Source organism: Sturnira hondurensis, unplaced genomic scaffold (assembly GCF_014824575.4).
Source record: "Sturnira hondurensis isolate 20B ecotype Veracruz unplaced genomic scaffold, ASM1482457v3 Scaffold0023817, whole genome shotgun sequence".
Classification (NCBI taxonomy): Eukaryota; Metazoa; Chordata; class Mammalia; order Chiroptera; family Phyllostomidae; genus Sturnira; species Sturnira hondurensis.
In genome coordinates, this window is record NW_028096448.1 from 11,853,947 (window position 1) to 11,876,655 (window position 22,709).

The 22,709-nt window shown below is 42.7% G+C and overlaps 1 protein-coding gene across 1 annotated transcript in view; it reads left to right on the forward strand.

Annotated features, from left to right (window-relative positions):
- The first annotated feature begins 14,111 nt into the window (after nucleotides 1-14,111).
- The window catches only part of CDYL2 (chromodomain Y like 2), a 161,212-nt gene continuing 152,614 nt past the window's right edge, over nucleotides 14,112-22,709 (forward strand). The window contains exon 1 of the mRNA XM_037037951.1: nucleotides 14,112-14,492. Coding sequence (XP_036893846.1) covers nucleotides 14,469-14,492 — 24 coding nt within the window. The 5' untranslated portion in view covers nucleotides 14,112-14,468. The remainder of the gene's footprint in view (nucleotides 14,493-22,709) is intronic.

Genomic DNA, 22,709 nt, shown 5'->3' on the forward strand with positions numbered 1-22,709 from the left:
CTTAAAGTACTAGGCCCTAGGGAAATGATAAAATGTTAAATTTCCTCCCACAAAAGATAGCATGAATATAGCTTTCTACTAAGATTATATATGACCCATTTTCTCTTCATCCTTTGCAATACTATGTATTGGAATAATTTAAAAAATCATTAATTAGTTAATTAAAATGACATCATGCTGTTGTCTTATACTGGATATCTTGTATTATAAGTGTGTTTGAATATTCTTCATAAGTTCATTTCTATATTTCCTATGAATGTCCTTACCCATTTTTTGGTCAGGTATTTTTTTAACCCTCTGCTGAGGATATGTTCATTGATTTTAGAGAGCAAGAAAGGAGGAGAGAGAGAAACATTGACATGAGAGAGAAACATTAATAGGTTGCCTCCCATTTGTGCCCTTACTGGGATTGAAACTGAAACCTAGGTATGTGCCCCGACCAGGAATCAAATTCACAACCTTTTGGTGCACAGGGTGATGCTTCAAGTAACTGGGCCACCCAGCTAGGGCTAGGTATTTTTATTATTTTAATATAACATTTTAATCTCACAACAACCCCATATTCAATATAAAAAATTTAAAAAAGAAAAATGACCCATGGCTTCATCACTCATCTGATTTCATTGCTAACACTTTCATTTTGATGTGTCTATTTACACATCAGAAATCAGTATTTTATATTGTGTAAATGGTTAATTAGAAAAATAGAATGGATTCCTTGTTTTGTGGCCTTCTTATTAGTCACTTATTGTTATATCATTCATATTTCCTCAGCCAACACACAACAGCCCTTTTCCATTGAAAAGGGAAGACTCTTGAGAATAAGGGTCTATGCATCTATGGTCTGTTTCTGCGGCCTCTTCCTCAGGAAGTCTGACTCTACTCAACAGGTTGCTAAGGATCCAAATCTGAACCACCTCTTGGTTCCATGGCACCATTTTCTGTGCCACAGGGGTCCCAGCAGGATTAGTGCTCACCCACTCTCTGAAACTGTGAGCCACTATGTTCTCTTGAGCTGCCGCTGCCACTCTCCTAGCCATGGGGACAGGGGATAAGGAAGGACAGCTACTCTCCACTTTATCACTTCATTCCAATCATATAGGCAGGCTTGTCTCTGAGTTTCCCATTACACAACTAAGATATCACTGTAATGTTTCACAAAACGTCCAAAGTCCTTGAGATAAAAGAAGAGAAACTGAACACAGAGAAAGTTAAAACAAATTACTGGATTGCTCTCTGAGACCACAGATCCAAGTGTCTCCACCGGAATCCACAGCTGGCTCTGCCAGGGCCACTGGCTAGACCTGCTAATTGTGGGTGGGGATCCAACTCATTCACCACTATTCTCCAATGGCTTCATCTACTGCCTTTGTCTTTCATGGAGACTCAGGTTCCCTCCCTACTCAAGTATTCATCCATAATCTCTACATTGGTTGCCCACCATGATGATTGACAGTTCCAGTGACCACTCCTCTCAGAAATAAAAATGAAGCTAGTGTCCTGGACACAGGGGTGGGGCTCATTTTCAGACACCCTGTCTGCCAACAGATTTTCATGATTGGTACATTTCCTGAAGTCCAGTTATTCATCATAAAATTGAAATTCTGCTATAGGCTAGCAAAAATTAAAAAAGACATAAAGCTAATCATTGCAGTACTATTTGTAACTGCAAAAGGTTGCCTATCAACAGGATGAATAAATTATAATACTGCCATATCATGGAATATTATGCAGCTATAAGAAGAATAATTTTAAATAATGCTAAAGAATTATTTCCAGGAAATGATGTTTAGTGACAAAAGCAAGGTAGAGAGAAGTGTGCATAGTATACTAACACTTACCTAAAAATGGAGGTATGTGCATAAATGTTTATATTAATAATTCAGTAGTAAACCATGGAATAAAATGGTTACCTACAAGGGGAGGGAAGGAACAGAGTGAGGAGAAAAATGGTAGAAGCTAGACTTCCCTAAATATACCTCATTAGTAGATTAAACTTTGGAACCATGTAAATATTTACACAATTAAGAAATCAAATAAAAATAAAAATTAATCCCTAAAAATAAAAATAAAAAATGAAAACAAATGAATCTAAATGTGTCATGAGATCCTGGCTAGGTGGACCAGGTGATTGGAGAGTTGCAGGTTTGATTTATGGTCAGGACACAAATCTGGGGTGCATGTAGGAGGCAACTGATCAGTGTTTCTGTCACACTGATGCTTCTCATGCCTATGTCTCTCTCTCTCTGTCCCTCCCTTCCTCTCCCTCTAAAATCAATAACATATATCCTTAGGTGAGGATTGAAATCAATCAATCAATAAATGTGTAGTGAGTTGGTGACTTACCAAGTATAGAGAAGCTATTTCAAGTGACTTTAAAACAAAGGAATGTGACTGGATATTCCTTGTGAGATATACTCTAAGGACTAAAAGACTGACAAAACATTCCTGGTTTCATTCATTGAAAAGTCCTAGAAATAATAACTGACCTACAGACACAGCTGGTGTTCACTTTGTGGTAACCTCATGCCACTTCTCAGTAAAAACAACCAGGGATTATTGGTGAAAAGGTGGGTACCAGATGTGGTGCAGGGACTGGTCAAGATGTCTGAACATCTTCTCATACTGGAAAGCAAAGATGCATTCAAAGACTTACAAATCAACTAGAAGAGGCTCCTGCTGGCCAAAACAGGAGCTAATTTGAGCTCTAAGAAGAGGAACAATGGTAACGGGATGAAACATATAAAATATGGTAACATTCACGAGTTTATAATGACACTAAAGCAAATACCTCACAATCTTTTGGAGATGTTAGAGAACCAACTCATGATTTGCAAAACTTATAAAAGGAAAGAATGAAGCATTTAGCCAGCCTTTTTAAAAAATACAAATATACCATAGGGCAGCCAAAGAGTTACACAGGGAAGACTTATAGAAGTGTCCAGCTGATAAATAAGAAGGGATGACAGTCACTATTTTGCAACCTCCACTGAAGTGGTTTAGGCAAGGGTCATCCCTGGCTACCACATCACAAAAAGAACGATAAGCAGATGTTATGTGCCTCGTGGTAGGAGTGCACCTAGCACCAGCTCCGAAGTATCCTGCCCCCCAAACAAGCCCAAATCTAGATCTAGTTACCAGCATGTAGGAAATACTGGGTCCAGAAGCACATGTTAAATAACACTGCGGACAGATGATCTAGTTTCTTTAGCAAATAAATTGCAAGAAAAAAAAGGAAAGGGGGTGGGCAAAGAGAGATACTTAAAAGTTAAGAAAAATTTAAGACACATTGCAAGCAAACACAATATTTGGATCCTGACTTCTACAAACCAACCGTGAACAAGTATTGATCAGACAACCAGGGAAATTTGGACATCAACTGAGTGTGTGATGATATCCTGGAATTAGTGTTTATTTGTGTGATAGTGACGTTATATTATATTTAAGGGACCAGAACTTACATTATAGAGATCCATATTGACATGTTCCAGATGAAATGGTGTGTTTGAGACTTGCTTCAAAATAATCTGTAGTATGTAGGGTGAGGGAAAGGGGTGGTAGAGATGAAATAGGAACAGCCTCGGATTGGTGGGTTTTGCAGTGGAGTAATGGTACATGCAAGCTCACTGCATCATTCTCTCTACTTTTGCATAGGTGTGGGTTTTTTATTGAAAAAAAAGTTAAATGAAAGAGGACAGAGAAGGAAGAGGAATAGGATAATAAAGAAGAGGGGGAGAAATCCCATAGGCTTTACCAAAACACTTAGTTGTGCTCCTTTTAGGGTTCCTCCAGAAGCTTGTGGTGAAGAAGGATGCTCAGGTCCTGTGCAGGGAACTCTGGGACTCTATTATCGGCTCCTTTGAGGGAAAATTCACGAATGAGAACATGCACACTCACCTCCCAAAGTGTTAGAACAATGCAGTCTAAGTCTACTTAGAAAAGAAACATTTTCATATAATCTTCAAATATGTAATTTTATGCACAACAAAGACAGCCTTTTACATGATTCTGTAGAATTGCAGTTTTCAGAGTGGTCCGGACAAGCTCATGGCTCCTAAAACCATTTCAGATCCACACAGTCCAAACTATTTTCCTAAGAATGCTGAGATGCCTTTTTCACTATCATTCTTTCACCAGTATAAAAAAGAACTTTTCTAGAAGTTGCATGACTCTAGATAACTTTATCACTCTGGTAGCTAATGGAGTGTGTGCTTGTGTGCTATTTTTATGTGTATGAATGCCTGTGTTTTAAAACTTTTCAAGTACACTGACTATCAGCAGACATACCCCACATAAACCAAAGCTCTTTGCAGTTCTTAGTAATGTTGAAGAGCATCCATGGGTCCTGAGATAAAAAAGTTAAGGACCTTAGTATGTTTAGCCACTGAAAACATACTGATAGGCACATGTTTCATGGTAATGACACTGATTTTCTATGTAGAAATAAAAATTGTTTTAAACAAAGGAGTGTTGGGCCAAAAACTTAAGTTCCTCTTCTTACAACACCACCCCCGCCCCTGCCTAAAAAAAGATGTTTGCTCTCCAGAACCCATCTATCTCCTACCCCAAGGTTTCAAAGTCACAGGATCAATTCTTAGTCAAAGTTCAAGGCCAAACACTTGGGTTTTCTTTCTCCTCTGGTGGTCTCTGCAAGAAATAACTTTTTCATGTGCTGCTGGCCAGAGGGAAGGCAGTGGGGTGGGGGACTAGTGGGAGAACTGCAAAGGCCAGGAAAATGGGGACATCTGTAATAGTGTCAACAATAAAAAAATAAAAAATAAAACTATGAAACTAAAGAATAAATAACTTTTCCCAAGCACATAGCCCAGAGGGAGTCCGGGCCACCTTAAGGCAGCATATGCTAGGGGGTCATGACCTTTTCTTCTTACATCTATAAAGTAAGGCCAATTGTCTTGTTGAAATGATAAAATGCTACAACATGCATATAATTGTTGAGTTCATCTACAATGCCAAGAAGGAACGGCAGGTTCACTCCATTAAGGATCTCAGGAGCCCACAAACAGCTCAACACATTACTTTTCCTTCAATTGAGGTCATTCAAAGAATATTTCTGCCCTGGCTGGTGTAGCTCAGTGGATTGAGCATGGGCCTGCGAACCAGATGATCGTGGTTCGATTCCCAGTCAGGGCACATGCCTAGGTTGCAGGCCAGTTCCCTGCAGGCCAACTCCCAGCAGGGGACACACGAAAGGCAACCATACATTGATGTTTCTCTCCCTCTCTCCTTCCCCTCTAAAGATAAATAAATAAATAAAATCTTTAAAAAAAAAGAAAAATACTGAAAAATTGAAAAGCAGGTCTATTAAAATTCACAATATTAAAAAAAAAGAATATTTCTATTTGGTTTCCAGGAAGTCCTGCCTTTTGTGCCCCCCTGTTATTACTTCTCAGCCTCTCTCCCACTCCCAATATCTGTGGTTTTTTCCATCCCTCAGTCTTCACCACAAATTCACCCTCCATTCTTAATATCTTGAAGGTTCTGAACATTGATCCTGCCTTCATCCTGCTGGGACAACGACAGGTCCTTAAAGCGTGAGGAGGAGGAGCAAGAAATGGTGGGAGGAAACAAAAGATGGTTTCATATAGAAAGCACGTAGCCCAAGGTGGTTGCTCATGAGTGGGAGCCTCCATTACTGATTGTATCATTTCAAGAGTCCTTACTAACAATCTTTGCTCCAATTCATTGACCAACAGTTTTGTTTGTATTACCGCTACCCCAGTTCCCCTGTCATCATGCCTCTCCCTGTCTAGCTCACATTGGGCAACCATCATTCTATTGTAGTCACTTCCTCATATATACTTCTAACTCCCTCTCTCCTCTTCCACTGAACTCACACAGCAAATCCCGCCCCGGGCTACGCCCAATGCCCAGCTTGTTCCCTGAACAACTGAATGTGATTGGATAAATCACAACCGTGTTCACTGGTCAGACTGGTCTGATTAAATTATGACAACAGATTTCCATGGGGCCTTCAGTACCTCCCAGCAATGCCATTATATTTTTCTAGTCATTCCACTCTTCTCTCTGAATTGACTTTTCTTATTTTAAATCTGGCTTCAAACATCTAAGCTAGAAAAAACATGCATCTATTGTCCAAATCTAAATATCCTTGGGAGTGAAATGGGGCTGCTATTAGTCGATTTGAGGGACAACCATTTGGGGAACAGACTAAGCCAGTGCTGTTCTAGGCAAATTACATTTTCCTATCTGACACCTTTCTTTTCTCACTTTCATCTGATGATCCCATGGCTTATTTCGAAGAGAGGATAGAAATAATAGAAGAGAGTTCCAACCTGCCAGTGACTTCATCTGCAGCCATGCACTTGGCCTTCCTTCTTCATCAAAAGGATGGTATACTGGTTTTCTGTGTTTGCCATAACAATTTGTCATAAACTTGGTGGCTTAAAATGACGAAAATGTATTCTCCCAGTTCTGGAGGCTAGAAGTCTGAAATACAGTTGTTGGCAGGGTCACACTCCCTCCAATGTCTGTGGGAAACTCTCCCGTCCTAGCTCCTGCAGGTTGCTGACAGTGCTCGACATTTCTTGGCCTGGAGGTACCTTGTGCCAATCTGTCTCCATCATCACATGGCATTCTTCCTTATGTGTCTGTCTTTATTTTTTCTTCTTATGAGGACACTAGTTTTTGTACTAGGGCCAACCTTAGACATCTATGCTCTCATCTTAACTGATCACATCTGCAAATAAGGTCACATTCTGGGGTTCCAGGTGGACATGAATTTTAGGGACACACTATTCAACCCAGTACAGGTAGACTCTGTGCTCCTAAGTCCAACCCTTCAAATTTGATCTTTTGTATCCCCTCTCCCTTGGCCTTTTCAAAGACTCTGCTTCTGTAATTCTCTCTTCTCTGTACTGTGAAGCCATTTCCTCCTCTTTATTGTGTTGTTCTTATCATTGTATAGACATGCTGTCATATTATTTATTTTTAAAAACCCTTCCTGCATCCAACACCCCCTCCACCTACTGACCCATTTCTCTGCTCTTTATAGCAAAAGGCCTTTAATGAGTCACCTGTGCTTAGCATCTGCACTTCCTCTCTGCCCAAACTCCCTCTGATGCCCTTCAGTCTAGCTTCCAACTTTACTGCTGCACTGCAACTGGTCCTGTCAAAGATCTCCTCCCTACTAAATCCCATGAGAAGTCAGTTGTCTTACCAACCACCCAGTGACATTTAATGGCCAGTCTTCTCTCATTTGGAACAACATTCTCATGGTTCCCTTCTCTTTCAATCACTCCTCCTCAGCCCTGGCTGGTGTGGCTCAGTGGATTGAGTGCCAGCCTGTAGACCAAAGGGTCACCAGTTCCATTCGCAATCAGGGCACATGCCTGGGTGGTTGGGGGACATGAGAGAGGTAACTGGTCAATGTATCTCTCAATCACCCCTTCTCAGACTCCTCTGCTGGCTCCTTACCCTCTTCTTGACCTTTAAAAGCTCAGCCAACTTAGGGCTCCACTCTGAGCTCTCTTCCCTTTCAGGTCTGTGTCCACTCCACTGGCCATCATAACTAGTCCCTGTTCTTACCATTAATAAGCTGAAATTTTCCACTATATGTCCAGTTTGAGACCCTAACTTACATATCAAATATACCCTCACTTTTACTTGACTGTCTAATACACATCTCAAAATTAGCATGTCCAAAGGAGTCCACATAAGACTATCAGCTGATTTCTCAAAAGAAACCTTGCAGGCAAAAAGGGACTGGAAAGAAGTATTCAAAATGATGAAAAGCAAGGACCTACATCCAAGATTGCTCTAGCTATCAAAACTATCATTTAGAATGGAAGGACAGATAAAGTACTTCCCAGATAAAGTCAAGTTCAAGAAGTTCATCATCACCAAGCCCTTATTATATGAAATATTAAAAAGACTTATCTAAGAACAAGAAGATCAAAACTATGAATGGTAAAATGACAACAAATTCACAGCTATCCACAACTTAACCTGAAAACAAAAGCAAACTAAGCAAATAATGAACAGGAACAGAATCACAGAAATGGAGATCACATGGAGGGTTATCAGGGGGGAGGGAGAGAATGGGGAAAAGGTACAGGGAATAAGAAACATAACTGGTAGGTACAAAATAGACAGGGGGAGGTTAAGAATAGTATAGGAAATGGAGAAGCCAAAGAACTTTTATGTATGACCCATGGACATGAACTAAAGGGGGGTTTCTGGAGGGAATGGGGGTACCAGGTAGAGGAGGGCAAAGGGGAAAAATGGGGTAACTGTAATAGCATAATCAATAAAATGTACTTAATTAAAAATTATCATGTCCTAAAACTGAACTACTGATTTTCTCTCACCAAGCCCTAACATCACCTACAAAATATACTTTCCCCTCTCAGCCCCATTTTTTCCACCTGACTAAATGGCACCTTCATTCATCCAGACACTAAGACCAAAACTTTAGCATTCTTCTACTTTCACCATATCCCACATATCGTCCCATATAACCCCAATCCAACCACTGTTCTTTGTCTTGACACCTTCCCCCTCAGTCCACATCACTAGGGTCTTATACCTGGATTTGGTAATGGTGTTTATTATCCCTCTTGTCCCTCTTTGGTCCATTCTCTATCCAGTTGCCAAGTGATCCAATCATCTCATTCCCTTGTTCGGTGTTCCTCCAATGACCTCTCATACTACTTAAAGTCCCAGTTCTTTGTCCAGACTCCAGGTCCCTACAAATACCTGGTGTTTACTTAACTCTCAACTTACTGCTATCCATGTGCTCTCATGCTCAGCTTCAGCTGCACCTGCTTCATTGCGGGACCTTCAACATACCAAGCTTCTTCAGCTTCAGGGCCTTATCCCTGCTATTTTCTTTGACATTCTCTGCTCTCTCACTTAATTTGTGTTCTCCATCACTTTGTTTAGGTTTCAGCTAAAATATTACATCTTAGTGACATCTTGCCCACACACCTTAGCTAACCAGTAACTGGCCCAGGCATAGGCATTGTGTCTTTTTACCTAGTTGATTATTTTGTAGTTCTTACCAGTACCGGAAATAATCCTATATGTATTTTGTTTTCTTGTTTTATTCTCTGTCTCCTCCAATGTACTATAAGCTTCATGAAGGCAGGGCATTATTTGTTTTTTTCAGTGAGAGTAATACCTAGCACATTATAGACACTAAATAAGTACAATTTTACTTCCATTGTTATTATTATTGTTGTTGTTGTTGTTGTAAGATATTTAAAAATAAATATTAGAAGAAAGTTAATTAAAAATAAAAGTGTCTATGTGGCTTGAAAACAATATTCATTTTGAAGCTTTTATTCGAGTTAATGCCTTTCAATGTTAATCTAGCATATTCAAAGGTATTAGTAATACCAATCGAGTTTAAAACTGGTAATAGCAGTTGTAATAGTAATTATAACAGATACCATTATTCAGCCCTTATTGGTGGCAGGTGCCTTGAATAGATTATCCTATCTAATTCTTAGAACAACTCTATGGGTTATCTATCACCTCAATATACAAATGCGGTATTGGTGGTTTTAAGATACACCCACGGTTTCTTTGGTGGCCCTCCTTTTGAAGGGTGGGAGTTGATTTCGCTCCCCTTGAGTGTGGTGTAGGCTCAGTGGCTCAGTTCCAAAGAACGGAATATGGGAGAAGTGACAGTGTTTGGCTTCCAAGCTTAGATGGCCAAAGGCATTGTGACTTCCTTCTTGCTCTCCCTTGGATTAACCAAGCTGGGTTTTAGCTCTGTCTTTTTTAAAGTGAGGGCTGTGGATCAGATGACATTCCCAGTCAGTTAGTCTGACACGCAGCGGATCACTTCTGTATCAATAGCTTTCTTAGTCTGGACTAAGACATCAAATTATAAGGGGGACAAATGGTAATAAAAAGTACAATTAAAAATTTTAAAAAATCAAACAACAAATTGAAGAAAATAAAAAATAAATGGAATCATAAAAAATAGTCTTGACATCATGTATAAGGAAAAAAAAGACATCAGATTAATTAGTTGCTCCTTGCTGAAGAGCTGAAGCCTTGACAGTTTGCTTTACTCAGTTGGATTTGGGGGACTAGGTGAGATTGGCAAGAGGACACTCAACTAACCCTATGAAAATGCTCGCATGGTCAGGGGCTGAAGCCTCCTGCTAACAGCCATGTGTGGGTGCTACCATGGAGGTAGCTCCTCTGGTCTCAGTCAAGTCTTCAAATAATGCAGTCCTAGCCAACATTTTTGCTACAACCTCATAAAAAACTTTAAGCCAGACCATGCAGCTCAGCTGCTCCTGATTCCCTAACCTACAGAAATTGTGAGATAAGAAGTACCTTTTGTTTTTAGTTACTAAGTTTTGGGGATAATTTACTGTGCAGCAAAAGAAAAAAGAAAAAAAGTACATTTGGAAATGGAAGGACAGAGAGGTTAGGCCAAGAGCCCAGTAATGATAATGCAAGATTTAGCTTAGGCAACCTGACTCTAGAGCCCATATATTCAACCACCACATTATACAGGAGGTCAAGATCATGTCTCAAGTAATACTAGAAGGAGAATATTGTCACATTCAAATGGCACTGTCAGGGCAGAGTATAAAATCTTTCCATGGATATTAAACTGGCTGCTCTTGCTCCATTGCAAGGGTATGTTCTAGGCAGCCACAGCCTTTGCTTCTAAGTTCCTTATCTGGCCCAGGCTTGTTCAGGCATATAGTGGACACTTATCTTCCCAGTATCCATTCCCCCATTCCTCTGGCCTTTGTTCACCCCGACTTGCAATCGTGTAATTCTGGTAAAGCTGCCAATCATTATACTCTTCTTGCCTCATAGGTGGGCATCTGACAAGCTAGACAATCACAGGGTATGATCAGTAACTGACTACAGTAATTGGGCCCAAACCAGTGCACGTAGGAGACATCAGCCAAGAAGAGCCCATCCCTGGAATTTAGAAATACTGTGTGAGGTCTTTAAGCAGGATGATGTGTGCTCCTAGGTCCCATATTTTCAGCTGCATGGAGGCAGCTGATCTTGCAGAAAGAGGCAGAGAGTGAGAGATCATTTTATATCTTTTGAGACCTTAAATCTAGCCAACCCCGAGAGCAATTCCATCCTTTCTAATCTCTGTGAGTCAATAAACTCACTCTGTTTTAAATTAGTCTGAGTTGAGTACCTACTGCTTGCCCTTGAGTTATGACTCTATGAAGAGTCTGTTCCAGTTTGTGGAAGACTGGTAGGTATCTTCCATTTTCCATGAGCAACAGTGGTTCTGTATCATCAGCAGAACCTGGAGAGCTGCCCATTGATTGGACTGACCTTCCCACAGAGAGTGAAGACCCTTCCCTTCATCCTTCAGGAAGCACCTGGCTTTTCTGGAAGCCAGTGACAGTCTGGGGGTAAGCAAATTAAAAGAGTGTTATGAAGGATGGGTAGCTCAGTCATTTAGTTTAAAACTTTAGTCATTTCTGGATCCTTTCTTTTCTTAGTCGCTCACCCCTACCCCCAACTCACAGCATACACACAGACATCCTGTTAGTCATCGAGTCCTGTTGATTTGGATCAAATGCTTTATGGAAGTGGGTGGAGTAACTATAATGAAAGTTGGTGGGCCAGCAGGTTCTTCCTTCTGGACATCTTGCAAATCCAGTTTTTCTTCTTCATTTCTACTGCTACCACTGTAGGTGGACCATTGCAGTTGGTCTCCTTGCCCCTGACCTCACCTTTTCTAGAATTTGTTTTCTAACGCACACTTTTGATTGTTGCATGCTTTTGATGGATTCAAAACTCTTCAGTTTCCCACTGCTGATGTGCTAAATTGCAAACTTGGTGTTGCACTTACAACTCTTCCTACACTGCCCTGCATCTGCCATCCAACGATCTGTGATTTCCACAAATCAATCTCCCAGTCTTGTCACACCCCTCCCATTGCAGCGCTGCCTACCCTTACCTCTTTCCTCAAATTAAAAGACTGCTTTTCCATGAGGCTTGAAGAGCCATTTCAATCCCACTCCTCCATAAAATACTTCCTTAGCCTGCCAGTCCACAATGAATATCCCCTTATGTGAACTCTGTAAACAATTGTTGTCTAGACTGGAGTTTTTCAAACTGTGCTCACATTCCCAGGGAGTATTTGGCCAGCCCAAGTCAAGCTTTTGGTGTTTTTGTAAAACTACTGATTATATATTCAAATTTGGCTGGGCATATTATTTGCAAACCCAGTTTCTGTCTTGTCTTCTACTCCCAAATTACATCCTCATGCTATGGTGGTGCATTTATTCCCAAGTACAAATTAAGGATCATTAAAATTTGTTTTGCAACGTACAGATAGAGAACTGCTTATTATTAATATTATTATTTAAAACCATGACCCTTGGGAAAATAGTAGGAAAAACAGAACTGCTATAACAATTTCCACAGTTTCTAAACCAAATACACTTTGTTATTTATTACTTTCTACACTCTCACCTTCCCCTCCCCTCACCATTTTGATTTGGGATTTTAAGCTAGAAAGCATTATCAAACTTGCTGTGTTGGAACAGTCTGACAGACACTCGTTGTGTACCTCCCCTCTGGCAGGAATTGTGATAGAGGGTTGGGCTACAAAGATCAACAAGTCGCTGCCAGAAGAGGAAAGGTTTTCCAGATGGATTCAATGCACAGAGACATTCTAGGCAGAGGGAACAGCATATGCAAACTCCTGTGCCCTAGAATGTGCCAGATGTGAAAACTTTGTGGTCCCGATTCTGCGGATTTTTTGAATTGAAAAATTTGGTGACTTTTAAAAGCTTGACAGCCTCTGGATTAAATTAAGCCTTCCCCCTTTGCCATACATTCCCATTTGCCTTCTTGCTCTTCACAAGGGCAGTTCAGGGTCCACAGGCAGACACAAATAACCTTTAGAGTGAGATCTGCTGGTATGCTTCACTTCATGTATACATACATCCTCTATTTAATTCTCACAACATCTTAGGTGTTTATCACCACCTCCAACTTAGGCAACGAGGAAATCAAGGCTCAGATGGGTAAAATGACTTGTCCAAAGTATCACAAATAGGAAATGATGGAGGGATGATGTAATTAACATTCATAATATCCCTGGAGAAAGTCACCAACTGGTCATTTTTTGGTCTGGGTTGAGGAAGAACTTTCTTCCCATTTCAGAAGAGCTTGCCTTCCCAGGTTCTGAGTTAACCGTATCTTTTATGGAGAGAAGACTTTAAACAGAAGGGTGACCAGAAATCCATATTAGTAGAAAGATGCGACTGAGGGAGTTCGGATTTTAGGGACCTTTTCCAGTCCCTGCAGCTCTGAAACTGGCACGTATTAGGAACTCCTTTTTGTTGAACGACTGATTCCTCACGTGCTGTGGCTAGTCTCTCCTTTTGGAACCAAAGTCCCTTGTGGGCAGGGTCCCAGTCGTGCCTTTCCAGGAACACTGTGCAGTTTGGGTAGACTTTGGTAAATGTTTGTTTAATAACGGATGAGTGAATGAATTTTGAGGTCAGGGGTTGTTGAGGGAAGGCCAACCCTGGCTCTAAAAAGACTTTCTAGGGTTTATGCGGTGCTGTCCTGGTCCTCCTTAGAGCTTCTGGATGGGCTATTTCTTTCCTCCTTCCTGCGGCTTCCACATCTAACAAACGAGCCTGCGAGGGGTTCTGCAGCCAGGGTGGGGCCGTGCAGCCCCGAGGAGCCAGGTCTCCTAGCCCGGCACCCACTCCATCACTGGTGTAGGGGGAAGAGGTGAGAACCTGAGACCCGCTGAGCCCAGCTGGGGCCCCTTCCTTGCGAAGTGCTACCGTAGCCCTCTACCTGTCTCCCCGGCCGCCCCCTCGTAGCCTGGGCCCGGGTGCTCCCCACGGGCACCTGGCCCACTACCCCCCGCGGGACCCCGCCAGCCACCTCCAGAGCCGGCCGGGGGGCGGCGGGACAGACCCAAGAGCTCCCCTACTCCCAGACCGGTCCCCCGGGGCGCGGCCCGGCAATCGCCCCCGCCCCCCCCGCCCCCCCCGCCCCGGGGCCGGGCCGGGCTCCCGGGGGGCGGGGACTCGCCCAGTGGCAGCGGCGTCCGGGCAGGCGGCGGGCGCGGGGCGGCTTCCTGCAGGCGGCGCCGGGGCGAGCCGTTGCCCGCTGCAGCCACCACCGCCGGGTCGCGGGGGCCGCGGCACTCGGGCCGCGTCGGTGCCATCCGGGCGCGCTGCGCGGCCGTCGCTGCTGCCCGCGCTAGTGCCGCCGCCGCCGCCACCGCCGCCGCTGCTGCCGGTTACGCCAGCTCCGCCGCCGCCCGCTCTGATTCTGCGCATAGGCAGCCCCCAAGCCTGTCATTCTGCAAAAACACAGTTTACTCAACACACCACACACACACTCACACACACACGCGCGCACACACACGCGCACCCTGGCCCCCTCGCGCACACGCACGGAGGGCGCGAGCGAGCAGACGCGCACACCCGGCGAGCCAAGTTCCGCAGCCTGGCATGGCTTCTGGGGACCTTTACGAGGTACGGGGACGCGTGGGCTCGGGCCGGCCCCAGCCCGCGGGCGGCGGGCGGAGGGCGGCAGCTGGGCGGCTGGGACCGGGCCGGGGCCCGGGCCGGGAGCGAGCGGGAGTTGCCGAGCCCGCGGCGGCAGCGGCGGCGGCCGGAGGGCGGCGGGGGCCGGGCGCGCCTCCCTCCCGCCCGCCCTCCCGCGGCGCCCGCGCCCGCTCCCTCTTTCTCTTTCTCTCGCACACACTCTCTCTTACTCCATCTACTTTGCGGCCTTGGAGGGGAAGGAGGAAGCCGGGCGGAGCCGGGGCGGGGGAGGTAGCGGTCCCGGGGAGGTGTTTCTCGCCCGACGAGCCGCCTTGAGTGCAGAAAGTACAGGTAAAAGTCGGCGCCGGACGTGCCAGGAATGCTGGGGGCCGCGCGGCTGTCGGCGAGGGTGCGGGGCGGGAGGTGCGTGCCCGGGGGGCGCAGGAGAGGAGTGGGGCCGGCGATGGGAGCGGAGCCCAGCCCGGGCGAGGCGGGGTCCTGTGGGGGTGTTGCGAAGGGGGCGACATAGTGGGGGGTCGAGAGACACCCGTCAAACCGCTCCCCGGGGCCACCGGGCCACCAGACCACCGCCCCTCCCCCCACCTGCTGCCCTAGACCCCGGCTCGGAAACCCTACCAGTTGCGTGGTGGGGGGCGGTCCTTGGGGTGTCATGCTCAATGGGGGCGAAAGGGGGCGCTGCAGATGGCCCCTGGTGGAAGGAAGAGAACATGGAAGTCAGAGGTGGTTTGTTAACACGTTGGTAGAGGACATGGGATGTGAGCCATGCTCCCAACACACTGTCACCTTCAGTGGATACCTGCCCCCAGGTACACACAGGTAGTGAACGGCCTGCATCGGATATCTTGAAAGCCTCTCAGAAGTGGTCTCAGTATACATTAGTCTGGCATCTTTGAAATAGAGAAATAGTCACGGCCTTTGAGGAGCTACGTTTTAGCTAGCTCTGGGCACAACTTAGTGCGTTTGGATTCCCTACCAAACAAGAAACAATCCCCACTCCCTGGGGAGAACGCCTCCAAAGAGGTGTTGGCCCCCAAGAGAAGGTTCAGGGTAAGGCATCTAAGAGACCAGTCATCTTCAACCAGCAGGCATGCCGATCCTCCAAGAAACTGGTATCATCAGTCAGCCTGGACCTTGACTCCCTGAACGTAAATACATTAACAGTGGTCTCAAGGCTTTTGGAAAAAATTGTTGGTAAAATTCCAAAAGGGTGGGTAGCCTTGTGGGTAAGGGACTCAGGGGTGATTCACCAACAAGAGAATCTAGTGTTGATTCACCTGCCTTGAACATTTTTCTCTGGGCCCTCTGGGCTGCTGAGCTTTTTCAAGATGGTGAATTTGCTGGCTAGTCAGTGAGAGAAATGGAGAACACTCAAGTTGGCACCTTGGCTTCCTGTGCCACCAGGGTCTTTTCGAGGATTCAGGACTTGGTGAGGCCCAGTCATGGGCCACCAGTGAGTGGTCTCAGGTGGGATGGATGGGTGATCTTGGCACTCATGAAAGAGTAGTGCCAATTGACTGCTTCTCTCCCCTACTGCCTTCCTCATCCCTGTTGCTAATCGGGAAGACGAAGTTGGGTAGAAACCTGGTGAAGAACTCTGTCAGATTTTGGCCAGTGGGTCACCCAAGAAACACTTAGGACTGTTTCGAGATGACAGAGCAATTTCTGAAACCAAAAGCTGAAGCACAGTAAAATGGGAGGTTTGGTTGAACTTCTCAAAGAATAACTAGCTCTATTCGGGCATTGGCCAAAAGTTGATGTTGTTCAGGGCCAAAACTCACTGTGCTGGGAGTGTGGATTTTTCTACCCATTGTTGTTGGGACATCTTAGAGCTGCTGACCGTGCCGGGGTGAAAAGTTGCATCATGAAGGTGTTAAGAGGACGTTTTAGGAACTGTCAATATTTATCCATTTGAAGTTGGGACTTATGAACCTTCAGGGGATAATTTCTTGTTTAATGTTCATCTGAAACTGTTCTCCTTAACATTGGTGATTATAGTTGCTCGATGAATCTGGTAAAGGAGCATTTTCACACTGGCCTCGGGACTATCCTAGCACCTCAACAGTTTTTATTGAAGTTCAATAAACAGGACAATAACAGTAATTACTTCTGTGATAGTAGGTAATTGTGCTCGATGTAAAATAATTTTCCCGTGGCTGGTTATTTGCATAGTCATTACTTAAAGGGCTAAATTGAATTATGAGAATATAACCAATGTCAACATTTTAATAGCCTACAGTGCATAACATATATTGAGGAATTTAAATTGTTGTCCAAATTTAGCTTTAAAAAATAATTAAGGAGTGCTAACTGTACATTAGCATATATAACTCTTAACTGTAAAATTGTTGTGTGTGTAAAAAATAGGGTGTTGATTTAAAGATAACACTTGGAATATTCAGTACATTGATTGACCTTGAAAGAAAAAGAAGAAGAAAATTATCTAATTCTCAATATTGGTATTACATTAATTAAACATATATTTAAGTGTTTATAAAATGGCTTCTTTTAACTCTGATCAAGAAAATACATTGTGAGTGGGCTAAGAACTATACATTTGTAATTGACATATTTCACCTGTGTATCTGCTGACACTGTTTTTGACCCTTTCTGGTGAAGATGAGATTTGGAGTATAGAGATTCTTCATCTTCTCTTTGATATTTCAGACAATTAAATTGTAAAGTGTAAACCTTCCCCAAATAGCAGATTGTAGGCCAGAAAATGAAAACTTTGCTTATGTAATGGCACTTTTCAGTCATAATGAGGAAATAGGGAATCAAACTCAGTTTCCAAATTTTATTGATGTTGATAGATTGTTCCATCTTGTTTTTCCTATAGCAGAATTCTCATCATTTGGTGTATTAGAACAGTGATCTTAAGTATTGGTTGACATTCTTAGAGTCAAGTATCTGTCTGGGTAGAAAATGAAATTTCTTATCCAGGTGCTCTGGTCTACATTCTGTGAAACACAAGCACATAAAGTGGTGGTCTGTGAGCCAGGTCTTGGCTGTCCATGTATTTTGCTTTATTTTACCTGAAAAGTAAATAAGGAAGATGGATTTGAGTACCTTTAGATGGAGCGTGTGATCTCTAGTTCATCACTGTCCCTGTACTTCATTCTCCCTCATTCTTACGTTACTTCTCTGGCTCCCGGAAGCCCTGGAATTTGTACCTCTAAAATTCTAGTCAATCATTTGTTAGGATGTTAGGGTGTCAGAGAAACCTAGTCACTGGAATAAGAAACCAGTTCTCTTGTCTTGTTCATCTGTGTCCCCAGCTCCTTGCACATTCAGGCACTTGTTGACTGAATCAATGAACAGAAAACTGAATTAAGTATTTGTAAAATACAGTGGGTGACCTTTGTTAACCTTGTGGTGTTACTGTTCTCTTAGTGGTGTCAACACCATGTGTAGGGGTGGCTGTCAAATTTGCTTTGGAAGGAAGTGAGTGAGACCCTTTGCAGAGAACCACACTGGTATTCACTAGAAGGATCAGATGCATCTGAGCTTCAACCATGTAGCTTTCCATGTGGCCGTTGGTGGTATCCTACACCCCCTCCCTTGTAGCTGACATTGTGGAGGAGGAGGACAGCACTTGGCAAAAATGTTCAAAGGGAATGCTGTGTGTCTAGAGAAAAAGTCAGCAGTGGCCAATTTATAGAGATGGACTTGACGGTGATAGTTCTTTCTGTTTGTTAACTTTCATTTACTTATACTCACTTAATTCTATATTAAAAGGATGAAATATGCCATATGTCTTTTTTGGGGATTGATATATGCGTTGGTATTTATTTAATGTATATGTGTGTGATTATGTGTATGTTTGTGTGTGTATATATAATATATAGGTATATATAATATATAGGTATATATAATATTAGAAAATACTGCTTTCAGCCCTGGCTGGTACAGCTCAGTGGATTGAGCGTGGGCCTGCGAACCACACGATCACGGTTCGATTCCCAGTCAAGGGTACATGCCTGGGTTGCAGGCCAGTTCCCAGTTCCTGGCACGGGACACACGAGAGGCAACCATACATTGATATTTCTCTCCCTCTCTCCTTCCCTTCTCCTCTAAAGATAAATAAATAAAATCTTTAAAAGGATAAAAAAGTATAAAAAAAAGAAAATACTGCTTTCATTTAATTCCAAATAAAATAAATAACAATAATAACAGGATAATTTTAGTTTTGTTGAAAGAAATTTACTTTAGTTAAAAACCTCCTCTGTTATTGTGATGACATAGACATTTTTGCTACAGCGCTATATACCCACACACACACACACACACATCCACAAACACCTTGTGTTTTGCAGAATCATGCACTAAACAATAACAGGGCTATGTGAAAAAAGGGTTGACGCTGAAAATGTGTGGAACTTTGTAACCAGAATCAGACCCCAAAAGAAACCTAATAAAAATACAGTTTGGTTAAATCTCCACCTGGCTGGTGTTTGCTCTTAACAGGTCAGATCAACCCCTTAAGCCTCAGGTCGGGCTTGTGAGTCCTTCCTCTCTCTGTAGAGGGCAGAGGGCATTTGCATCTAATAGAGACCATTGGCATCAAAATGAAATCTGGCCCAGGGTGTAGCTCTCTTCATTTATTCCTATGGGTCTTTTTTTTAAACAATTATTTTTCAACTATAGTTGACATGCAGTATATTATTATAGTGTCAGGTGTACAACAGAGTGATTAGATGTTTACATACCTTATGAAGTGATCACCCGTAATACTGTCTGTGTAGTTTCTTTACCTGTAACTTGCAGCTTCTCCAGGCAGGTTAGCATAGTAGAAAGCATAGTGGTTCTTGAAGCCAGAATTAGTTGCTACAAACATTAAAAGAAGGCACTTGCTTGCATTTCCAACTTTGTTCTGAGGTCTTCATACATCACTGTTTCTCTGTGCTGGTGAGAGCACTTTACTATGATTGCTTCAGAATATAAACAAACTAGGAGAAATCACATAAGAGTCAACACAACTTACTTCTTAGACTGACATCATTCCCTATTTACCAATCACATCTGAGGTGATTCCTGCCAAAGAAACATGTATCGCATTGGGACAGTCAATGACATCTCTGTACCCGTTTTTAAAGAGGCAAATATCTTTAAAGAAAATATGTTGGTTGAGTCAAATCAATTTCTTGGCACATAGTAGGCACCTGATGAAAATTGAGTGGATGTATAATTATCCCACCTTTTGAAAATTATTTTAAATTATTCCCTCTAGGTAGACATCAGCTTATTTTCAAGTAGACTTTTGTGTGAAGTCATTCCTTACTGCATAAGATTATTCCTTCAGAGGCTTAAACTTCCCTTGCAAAGAGTTTGTGTATAGTTTCTTGCAGCCTGACCAATTGATAAGGAATGGTTTAGGCATTGTAATTATCGAAGATCTTAGGTATTGGAGACATGCATTTATATTCCAAAGATAGGAGTTGTTCTGCGTGTCTTGGATGGTGAAGAGGGGTATAGATGTGGATGAATTCACAGCACCATCATCATTTACTTCCCATCAACAGAACACCACATACATGCCAAGCACTAGAGAAATGATGACATTGTGCTCTCAGTGGGCCTATGGTTTTAATGGAAGATACAGTTAAGAAAGGCAGTGTACGGTGAGTGCTGTGGAAAGAGTGTTAGTACAGGGGGAGATGGGGTATTCCAGAAGCAGGAGGCATCCAGTCTGGGGGTCAATGAGAGGTTTCCCCGGGGAGACAGTGGCTGTCGAGAAGTTTAAATTAGGAAATGAGCATGATCAGATTTGCAAGACTTACTGAGAATGTTTATTATCTTTTATGTTTTTGAAAGCAATTTGTTAATTGTTGCATCTTTAAAAATATAAGCATAAATAGAAAATAAAAATGATAATACCTAAAACAACTATTGTTATTGGTGTTCAATAAATCCTAATGTGATAGCTGAATTAATTAAAATGTTAGCTTTCTTGGTATAGATACAAAATAAAAGTAAAATAGTATTCCGTACACATTTATGTAATTTAAAAACCAAATTGAGACAGAGTACAGTACATACTGTTGTATAATCCATTTTGAATAAATAAAGTGAACCTTTTATATATTGAAATATTATTCTACATCATAATTTTTAAGAACAGGTTAATTTTCACTTGAATAGATGCGCCATTTTGTCTGTAATCCCCTCTTGTCGGGCATCTAGATTATTTCCATTTGTAAACCATTATAAATATTGCTGTTGCTGACCTCTGTGAACATTATTATTTGTATGCACACATCTTATTATTTTTCTCAGTATGAACTCTTAGAAGTATAATTACCAGTTTGAAGAATGTGCACATTTTTTACACTATTGATACATAATCTGAGATTGCCCATCAGAAATGGACAATGGATTAGTCTTCCTCCCATGGTTGGAGGAAGACTAGAAGCTGGGTGACTAGTTAATATGCTGTTTCAGTAGCTGAAACAAGCAATGTTGGTGGCCTGAACTAAGGGTGTGATAGTGGAGATGGAGAGACATGGATAGACTTGAAAGATTTAAAAGGAATCAGCACAATTTGGTAAAGCTGTCAGGATTATGTTTCAATCCATGTAATAGAAAATATATAGTGGCTTAAACAAGGTTTGTTTTCTCACGTGAAATACACATGGAGTTAGGCAGTTCAAGGTTGGTATGATAGTCTGTGAAGTTCTCAGGGTAGCAGGCTCCCTCTCTGTCTTTCATCTTCAGCTGTGTCTTCTGTGTCTTCTGGTTCAAGATGGCCATATAGACCTAACCATCCTTTTTGTAAGAGGAAGGAAAAAGCAGGAAGGAGGGAAGGGCATCTTCTACAAATAGCTGTCTTCTACAATTAGCTATCTAGAAGTTCCATGCAGTCCTGCTTTCAGCTTATTGGCCTGAACCTAATTATGTGGTCATCTAGCTGCAAAGGCCAGAAAAGTGATTTACAGCTGCGTATTCCCCCCCTCCCTTCAAATAAAACCTTATTGATGGTATGTAGGGATTGCTTTCTGTTTTAGTGCATGAAGTGGGACCAGTTATGGAGTTAGAGGACCTAGAAGAAGCAGTACTTGAAGGCAGTGGGGGCAGTGGAAAGGACAATGAATTCAGAGTGTGTCTGAGGCATCTAGGTACAGATGTCCATAATGGTAGGTCATGTGAGTCTGAAGCTCAGAAGCAGTATTTGGCATGGAAATAGAGATTGGGAATCATTTGTATATAGATTGTAGTATATAGATTGTAATTAAAGCCAAATGATAGTGTGTAAACATTAGGAGGGTCCAGTAATGGAGTACTGGAGAAAATGGACATTTAAGTGATGGAAGAAGAGAAAGATCAGATTTGTAAGAACTAGCAAGAGAGGTAGAAGGAAAAAAAAGAGTCTTTGTTGTTAAGGAAGACAGTGGAAAATTGCATTTCAAGAAAGAAGGTATGGCCCTGGCTGGTGTGGCTCAGTGGATTGAGCACCAGCCTGTGAATCCGAGGGTTGCCGGTTTGATTCTCAGTCAGGGCACATGCCTGGGTTGTGGGCCAGGTCCCCAGTAGGGGGCACGTGAGAGGCAACCACACATTGGTGTTTCTCTCCCTCTCTTTCTCCTTCCCTTCCCCTCTCTCTAAAAATAAAGAAATCTTTTAAAAAAAGGTATGGTCAACAACCAGCATCCTTTGGATTTCATAACCAGGAAGTCACTGGTAACCTCAGGGAACATCTATTCCATACATTGGCAGGTGGGGGAGGACTTGATTGCAGTGTAACGATGCGTGGGGGAAGTGTGGGGAATGTGGTGTAGAGACTCCTTATGTGGGTGACGCTTCGGAATCTTGGGCGTGATAGTGAGGAGAGATTGAATGTGTTTTCCAGTGATGGAGTTGGAGAATGGGTTAGTCCTCTACATTCTCCTGCTCTACACATGCTCTGCTACTTTGGATGACTTGGATAATAAAATATCGTGGCATAGACTCTGGGTCATTGGACTTGTGTTCATAGAAGAAGTAACTTTTCATAAACCCTACAAATCCCTCCCTCACTGACCTATGAAAGTGGACTATGGTATCTTCAGTGATTATATCTGGAAAGAAAAAGTAGAACGTGTATAATGTCGGCATACAGAAGCTTTTAAAATAGAATTCATTCAAGGAAAAGGTCTTGCTAAGTTGGAGGACTAGGAGATACAATTAATTCTTCATTTAGGTTTTGCCACA